General features: G+C 41.8%; 1 protein-coding gene across 1 annotated transcript in view; it reads right to left on the reverse strand.

Moving 5' to 3' along the window:
* The window catches only part of RGS17 (regulator of G-protein signaling 17), a 61,990-nt gene that overhangs the window by 6,351 nt on the left and 46,095 nt on the right, over positions 1–9,544 (reverse strand). The window contains exon 2 of the mRNA XM_006882747.1: positions 4,817–4,906. Coding sequence (XP_006882809.1) covers positions 4,817–4,906 — 90 coding nt within the window. The remainder of the gene's footprint in view (positions 1–4,816; positions 4,907–9,544) is intronic.

Here is a 9,544-nt window from a genome sequence, read left to right on the forward strand (position 1 = left end):
CAGGGAGTGTTACTACCTGTGAAATATTTCCTGAGCGAGAGCATTAGGTTGACAATAGAGAAAAATTCGCCTTCATTTACAAAGAATTCCTTTTGTTATCTGCTTCCCCAGATTATCAATAAAGATACAGAGAAGCTTGGCTTGGGGTCTTCAGTCAGAGAACTGCTGGCCCTCTGTTTTATGCTCTCTGCTCTATCTCATTCTTGGCTGTTTGTTTCATTATTAATAATTATAAAATTATTCCATTCCTTGGGACCCTTGGTCTGCAACACCTATTGCCAAAGTGGCCCTTTAGAGTAGTGAGAGAAGATTTTCACCCTGAAACCCACAGCGTCCCTTTTCAGCAGGAAGTAGCTAAGAGAATATGCCGTCCCCTTTTCCTTATGAATCAGGGTGAAATCTCTCTCAGGGAGGAGTGATAGGGAATGGCAAAGGACACACTGACAAAGGAGATTAATCAGAACTGGCTTTGACAAACACTGTGGCAAGGGGACAATTAAAACAAACTTTCAAGGAATATTCAACCTGAACCCTTCTGATCATATGGAGATTTTTTAAAGTGTTTCTTTGAGTTTATTATTTTTAATTTGTTTTATTTGTTTGTATATAAAGGATGCTCATCTAGATGATAACATATTATGATAAAAACAAAAGGGGGGAGATATGGGAAGCCAATACTAAATATTTGTAATAAACTGAATGCTATTTAAAAAAAACCAAAACAAAAAAAAATAATAACCAGTTGGAAACAATACGTCTATCAATGGAAAAATGGATACACCCCTGGTACATTTACATAATGGGACGCTTATAAATATTGAAAAACAATGAGGAATTTGTGAAGCACTGTATAACGTGGATGAATCTGGAGGACGACATTAAACTGAGTGAAATGCTGTTACATGCTGTCGAGTTGGAATGACTCATAGTGGACCCTCCAGCAGGTTTTTAGGAAATTGCACAGGAGGAGACTGCCATCTTTCATCTGCGGATCAGCTGGTGGATTTGAACCATGAGCCTTTGGGTTGGCAATACAATTACAAGAGGACAAATACTGTATGAGACGGGTATTATGAAAAGCTAGAGAAAGGTTTACACACAGATATAATCCCTCTATTATGGTTACCTGACAGAGGAGAAAGGAAAATAGAAAATCAGAAATAATCACTTATTAAGAACTTTGCTGGCTTGGTGAGCAAGGAGCTATGCTGCTAACACAAAGGTACTTGGTTCAAATCCACCAACTGCCTGTAGGAGAAAGGAGAGAAATCTGCCCCCAAGTGATTTACAGGCTTTGAAAACTTGCTGTAGGATCAGCTCTGAGATGGTTCCCTGCACACATAACAAGATGGGGGAAAGGAAATACAATATGTAAATGAATAGATGATCGGACATTGTAAAACGGATTAAAAAAAAAAAAAAGAATAAAACAGAAAAAGAATTCTCCATCAAAAGCCAAAAGGATGGACAGAGTACCAGACTGCTGTGCAATGCTGCCATCTAGCGGTCAGTACGTTGCCACACAGTCTGGCGTGAACTGTAGGTTAATTCAAGGGTAATTCAAGGAGTTCCAGAAAGGTCCCTTCTTCCTGTCAGAAGCTTCTAATTGAGTCCTTCTTTTCCTCATCTGTCACTGCCATCATTATAATTGCTAACTTTTAAGTTGTGAGGCTGCCCTGTGAGAATTACTGAGACTTGTGAAATCAGCAAGGTATTATTAACCTTTTCTCCTTTACCATCCTTTTTTCACATCTCAGTGTCAGACTAGGTAGTTACGATTGAAATCGAGTTTTGTGGAGTCATGTAAACTAAACAAGGTCTATCTGCTGGTGTTAAATTGAAAATAATCTTCGAAAAGTTAGGCAAACCATCTGTATCTGTTTCCTAAACAACTTTAGTCAATAACGTGTGGGGTTTGTCCCCATGTTTTAAAAACTGATTTTACATTGGTAGGACTACTAAATTAGGACTTTACAAACATGAGTATAAAAAAATGTGTTCCACAGGACACTGGACTAATACACTTAATACTTATACATACGGAATTGAAATAGTTTTGAATTTCAGTAAGTGAGTGGATCCTTTACCAGTTCAGGAGCATGATGACTGGGCTTCTGTACGGCATGTGCCACTCTTGTTACAACATGGGTGCGTTACCCGTCTAACACGAGCTTGAGCAAAACAAAGCAACCAATTTCAATGAGTGAAAGCAAATTATGAACTGCCATAAAGTAAGCTAAGGATCATTTCTCTGAGTACATGCTATGGTTTCTATGCTGTTTAGACTTTTGGAACCGAATTACAGTAAGAGAAGGAAGACTCAAATATTTTGTACTAAAAGGGGAGCTGGAAAGATTTCTGCTTTATTAAAGGTAGAAAATATGAGATCGGGAAAACCAAGATAGTCTTTTCAAGTCCTGGATCCCATAGGTTTCCCTGTGTATCTCACAATTAAAAAGAGACTACAATCAGAAAATATATTCAAATGAATCAGCTGATGTATTGAAATGCACTGATGTATCTGAAATCAGCGCACAGATCTGGAAGTAAGGGAGCACTGATGGCTTAGTGGTAAGGAGCCGTGCTGTCAGCTCAAAGGCACCAAGTTCAAATCCACCAGCTGCTCTAGAGGAAGCTGGGGAATCTCCTCCCCTGTGATGGACAGCCTCTGAAAACCCACCAGAGGGTCAGCTACGAGTCAGCTTCCACACAGCTGCACGCATGTCGGCAACACTTGAAAGTAATGGAACAGTCCTGAAGCGAGATAGAACCCAATTAACTTCCAGCCCAACTTTCCCCAAGATAAGGAGGAAATATAGCTATTAGGCTTGCTTGGAATAAGGACTGTGTTGTTGTTGTTGACTGCTTTCAAGTCAGCATGACTCACAGTGACCCTGGGAACAAAAGGCCTGAAGCCCCTATACAACTATCGACATTTATCAAAGGTCATAGAGTTTCCGGAGGCATGTTGTTTAGGAAGTGGATGCCACTCCTGCTTCCAGTTGGAATAAGGATACAATCAACAATTTGTATTTTGTTGCTGTTGTTGTTGTTGTGTACCATTGAATCAGACCCGACTGGCACAGGAGGAGAATGTCCCTCCTCCTTCAGCGGAGCATCTGGTGGATTCGAACTGTGCGCCTTCGGGACTGTAGCACAGCTTCTTGCCTCTAGGCCACCTGAGCTCCCTATGATCAACAATCTGAAGCTGTTTAACGTGGATTCTTAGCTCGAGTGAAATAATAAAACGAGTGTGAGAAATGAGAACCAGGTTTCCCCTGCTGGAGGAGAGAGCTGTCAGTACAGAAAGGTGGCGAGTCCCAGGACTACCACAGCGGGGACTGGATTTGCAAGGGTCTGTATGGACCCAGCATTTTCAATATTGATCGCTCCAGAAACAGCTAGATGTCTGTGCATGCATTCCACACCTCTGTCCATGGAAGGGGCTAGGAGCAACAAAGCAACCGGTGTGTTCCTGGTCAGATCTCAGTGTCTCAAGACTATTCTCCAGTCAAAGGAACCAGCTATCTTTGAATAAACGGATAGCTGCAGGGTTGAGTCTTGGGAAATACGAGATGATTCAAGACTATCTTGAGCCAGAGAGCAAGGTCACATTCGGGGAATGATGGGGCATGGGAAAACTGCTCCCCCTGGGATAATCTGGGATAACTCGAGGATGGGCATAGTGATAGTAACAGATTATAATCCATGGAGGGGAGGAAGGGAGGAAGACTCCATGAATCCATACAGGTAAACATTTTTTAAAAGTAAAGAAAACCTTAATTGAGGGGCTAAAGGAAAGATCTTTGTTAGACTCAACCTCTCTTTTGCCATTGGGCCAGACCTTCAGACCTGCCTCCTAGCTGACCTTCAGGGAGTTTCTTGAGCTGCAAATCCCACGGCAGGGATTTCCCTGCGGACTTTTCCCTGTGGTGTGACTGTTGGATCTGAACTGTCTGAGAGCTGCCACCTTCCCCTTTGTGACACTAGAGTACTAATAAACGTAAAGACATGATCGATTAAAAAAATTATTGCCATTACCTCTGAACCTGACCCCCCAGGGGGTTCCAGAGACTGTAAAAGGCACAGAAGGAGACTGCCTATCTTTCTCCCTCCGAGATCGGAACCACCTTTCTCTGGGCTGGAAATGCAGCTCCTCACCGCACCTCCCTAGAAATGAAGATGCAAGGGAGCTCTGGTGGCCTAGTGGCAAGAAGCTGCACTGCAATCACAGAGGTGTGCAGTTTGAATCCACCAGATGCTCTGCTGGAGAAGAAAGGACAATCTCCTCCTGTACCAGTCAGATCGGATTTGATGGTACATACACTGATGATGATGATGATGATGATGATGGCATTCAAAAACTAACTAGTAGCCACCACCTCTGCAATAACCCCTTTTGCCAAGACTGATAAATGGATGCAGAGCCAGAATGTGCAGGGCCAACCAAGAACAGGCTATTTGCATAGTCTCAGTGTCCTCTCTACAGAGGACAATCCAAAGTCACAACAGGGAAATTAAGACATGTCCAACAGAGAAGCCATGGAGTCAGCAGTCAATGGATGGCCACATCCAGCGTATAATGCACTGCAGCCACAAACCAAGATCTGCCAGCTCGAGTCTGCCTTCAGTTCATCAGGGTTACTTCACGTTAAGTAGCGGGGAGCAGGTCAGCCTGAAGCCCTCAGCGGACACCCAGAACAGTCACACAGCAGATGCAGAGCGCGCCCACCCATCCCATCAGCACGGGGCACAGTGGCCGCCCGTCCCATCAGCACAGGGCAGCCCAGCAACCCCGCGTGGCTCCCACACTCACCATTCCTCTATGACCTGGATGCTCTCCATCTTGGTGGTTTGCGTCGGTCGTCCAGCACTATCCCCTCTTTCTTCATTCCTAACAGTGAGGCTGTAATGTAGCATAACACTTTATTTTGTCTAGAGAAGGTTAACTGCTTTCCAGAGAAAAGAACAAATTCAAGCACAACTTCTGCAGGCATAATATGTCACAATAAAAAACATGTCCGGTACCAAAGGACTAATACCATTTTTAAATGATCAGTAAGCTCGAGGCAAAGAAAGGAAAGGGAAAAGATATTTAACAATCCAGAATCGCAAACCAAAATGAAACAAAAATTAGTATCATTATCCACTTTGACTCTATCCTTAGATGATTTAAGTAAGTAAAAATTCCAGACACACTTACATGTGAATGCCCATTCATATTTGATATACCCATCATGTTACTCTTTAAATGGAAAGTCATTTTGCCTTTTGATTAATTCTATTCCCAGTTTATTGTCCATTTGTTTCCCCCATTGGTAGCTCAGAAAAGAAAATGTATCAGAATCAAATGTAGATTTGCTCGACTGACATCACCCTTCCCTGAAAACCATGTTTTCTGTTAGCATTACCTTCATTCCTTCAGCCACTCAGGTTCAAAGTACTGAATTGATATTTATTATTGTTTTTGCCCTTTCATTCCATTCATCTGCTCTCTAAATTTGCTGGATTCCTATCTGACAAATCCTGGGAGACTTACCTGACCTCTCAGGGGACCAGACCACTGGATGGGGAATCTCTTTGGAACACAGATTTGGAAATTGTACAGGATGAGGGGAGCTGGGCGAATCGTGAGCTTCAACGACCCAGACCAAGAAACAGCATGGCATGATTCAGCTAAGTGACAGCTGACCTGTGCTTTAAGGTGGGACAGCCAAGGTTCAGGTTGTAGGTGACGAAGCCTGACAAGGGTTATGAGGTGATACTAAGAAGGCTGCTCATGAAGATGGTTCAGTGAACCTGGAAAACTCGGCTTTTTAGACAGCAAGTGAATATCGCAGTCAAGAAGCTAGGGAACACCATGTGCAAAATTCTCTGACCTATCCAGTCCCTTCTCTCTCTCTCTTTCTCTCTGTGTGTGTCTCTCTCTCCCTTGCCCCTCTCTCTTTCTCTCCTTCCCCCCTTCCTCTCTCTTTTCTTCCCCCCCACTCTCCCCTTTCTCCCCACCCTCTTTCTCCCCCCTTCCTCTCTTTCTCCCTCCCTCTCCACTTCCTTCCTTCTTCCTTGTCCCCTCCTCTCTCCCTCCCTCTTTCTCTCTTTGTCAAGAGAGCCAGAGAGCCCCAATAAAAGCTTTTTGCTTACACAAAAAGAAAAAGGAAAAGAAAAAGAAAAAAGAAGCCAGGGAACTTCAGAGAGCATGTTAGGAACAAAGAGAAGTTCAGACAAAACCTCTGTCATTTGATCTTGGGCCATCCATTCACTTATTCATTTTATGAGAGGTGATAAAAAAAAAATTTAAAAAAGGCAATGGAGACTAGTATTTTTTAGTTATCTGCTGTGGGCTGTTTGCTATCAATGCCATTTTTCTTTACCTTCAATTTTAATAACCTATTTACTGACAATGCCTCATTACTCCGTTCTTACATGGACTGCCAAAAGAAAAAAGCTGTTTTGGGAGAAGTACAGGCAGAGTGCTTCTCAGAGGTCAAGACTTGGTCTCACATGTCTTCTGCATGTTATTGGGAGGGGCCAGTTCTTGGAGGGGGACATGGTGCTTGGAAAAGAGGCAGACCCTCACCACGATGGACGGGCATGGTGACTGCAGCAGCAGTGGACTTAAGAAGAGTGCAGCCTGTGAGAGCGGCATACGATGAGGCAAGGTTTCCATATAGTATACCTAGGGCTCCAGGAGTTTGCTTGGCTCCACAATCAACACCCTTGGCACCAGCAGCTAGGAAATTAAAAGATGTATTGGGATGGGAAAGTCTGCCATTAGAGACTTCTATAAAGTACTGAAGAACAATGATGTCAGTCTGGAGACAAAGGTGTGCCTAATACAGGCCATGATCTTTGCAATCACTTGCTATGCATCAGAGAGCTGGACAATGACTAGGGATGACAGAAGAAGAAGTGATGCCTTTGAGCTGTGGTGCTGGAGAAGAGTATTGACTGCTAAGAGAACAAACAGGTTTGCCCTGGAGAGGGTGAAGCCAGGCTGGTCCTTGGAGGCAAGGCTTTTGAAGCTTTGTCTGATATACTCTGGACATGATACAAGGAGGGACCAGTGTTTGGAAAGGGACATCATGCTTGGGAGTGTGGAGGGACAGCGCAGGAGAGGAAGACCCTCAATGAGATGGATTGATTCAGTGACTGCAGTAATGGAGGTAGGTGTGTCAGAGAAAATATGATTGGCACAAGACAGAGCAGGGTTTAGGGCTGTTGTACATAGGGTCACTATGAGTCGCAAGTGACTCACCAGCACAGAGCAACAACAATGACAGCAACAACAAGGCACCTCTGCCAGACTAGTGGTAAGAAGCTGCACTGCTTGGGATTTGAATCCACCACCTGCTTGGAGAGAGGACAGGGCACTCTCCTCCCATGTGATTTACAAAACGCTGTAAGGCCTAACTGTGTGGGATCCCTTAACTCAGGCAACAAGGAGGTCCTAGGCCCCTCGACGGAGAAGAGAAGCCACTTACAGAAGGGAACAACAGGCTTCCTCCTTGCTCATTCAGGTAATTTGGGGGAAAAAACTGTTAGGTGCTTCACAAAACATTGCTGTACCCTCGATAATTTTATAGTTCTAACAACCTCATATATAATAAGAAAAGACTCCCATAATAATAAGAAAGCAGAAATCCACATCAAATATTATGAAGAAAAAAAAAAGAAACCTTCTCTTACAAAAAGCAGACCCAATTAATAGATCAGATAGAGAGAATCAGAATATGTTGATATAGAGTTACTTGATCAGCTACAGAAAAAGATGCAAATGTGGGAAAAAACAATGGAAGTCAATAAGAGAGCAAATACTTCAGAGACAATAATCTAGAAGAAATAAATAGATGAGGAGAAACTTGAACGGTTATTGATGAAAATGCAACAGATGGAAGAAAAAAATTGATAGAATAGACAAGAGGTACAAGAAATTTAAAAAAAAATCATCACAAGAGCTAGAGGGTACAGCCAACACAGTACTAGAATTCACAGAAAAGCATGAAAATGCAATCCAGAATATTAAGACTGAAATGGAAGTAGTGTCCAACATGCTGGTAGGACAAAAAAAAAGCAGAACTGAAGAAATGGTACAGAAAGTCAGTGAGCTGGACAACAAAACCTCACTAGAAATCTACGTGAAGAAAAAACAGAGATGAGATGAAAAGAAAATGAAGAAAACATTAGAATTGTGGGATGAAATAAAATGGAATAATATATGTATGATTGGGATTCCAGAACATGGGAGGGGCAGGGAAATCACTGAGAAGATTGTGGAAGAAGTACTAGAAGAAAACTTCCCAGGTATTTTGAAGAATGGGGAAACTCACATCCAAGAAGCACAGAGAACACCAAATAGACTAGACTAAAAAAGAAAAACACCAAGACATATCATAGTCAAATTCTCCAAATTAAAAGATAAGAATAGAATTCTAAAAGCAGCACGAGAAAAGCAAAGGGGAAACAATTAGATTAAGTTCTGATTCCTTAGCAGAAACGATGCAAACTAGAAGTCAACGGGATGCCATAAACAGAAAGTTGAAAGATAACAATTGACAGCCAAGGATCCTATATCCAGAAAGGCTCTCTATCAAATTTGAAGGGGAAATTAGATTCTTTGCAGACAAGAGGGACCTGAAGGAATTTGTGAAAACAAGAACAAAACTGCAAGAAATTTTAAGTGAAGTCCTTCACGCAGAGATGCCAAAGGAAACTAGATGCACCATAGTAACCAAAAACAACAGAAAAAGAAGAACAACAAAATGTCAATGGTAAAACCTGGTCTGACAATAATCACACTTAATGTGAATGGATCAAAAGCACCAATTAAGAGAAAAAGAGTATCAGAATGAATTGAAAAAACAAAGCCCATCAATATGTTGCCTACAAGAGACATAACTGTAAAAAGAAGGGAAACATATATTCAAAATCAAAGGCTGGAATAAAAATCATACCAAGCAAATATTCAACCTTTTTTGAGAAGTGATAACACTAATCTCTGATAAAACAGGCTTCAGAATGAAAATCACCATAAAAGATAAGGAAGGGCATTACATACTGATTTAAAGGCACAACGAATCAAGATGACATAACCTTGGTCAACATTTATGCATCAGATGACAGACATGCAAAATACATAATACAATGGTTAACAGAATTGAAGAATGAAATAGACAGCAACACAATAGTGGTAGGAGATTTCAGTACACCACTATCACCAAAGGCTAGGTCAACTCAAAAGAAACTCAGCTAAGATGCAGAAGATCGAAACTAGACAATCAGACAACTCAACCTTTTGGATGTATTCAGAGAACTGCATCCAACCAAAACTCAATTAACTTTCTTCTCAAGTGCACATGGTACATTCTCCAGAGTTGAACATATATTAGGTCACAAAGCAAGCCTCAACAAATTAAAAAACATTGAAATAACATAAAGAAAGTATTTTCTCAGACCACAATGTCATAAAATTAGAACTTAACCACAGAAGAGTAAAGCCTATAAAACCATGCATGTGGAAATTAAATAACTCTCTACTAGAACATGA

The sequence above is a fragment of the Elephantulus edwardii genome, unplaced genomic scaffold (genome assembly GCF_000299155.1).
Source record: "Elephantulus edwardii isolate Elephantulus edwardi_28Jun2011 unplaced genomic scaffold, EleEdw1.0 scaffold00024, whole genome shotgun sequence".
NCBI classification, from domain to species: Eukaryota; Metazoa; Chordata; class Mammalia; order Macroscelidea; family Macroscelididae; genus Elephantulus; species Elephantulus edwardii.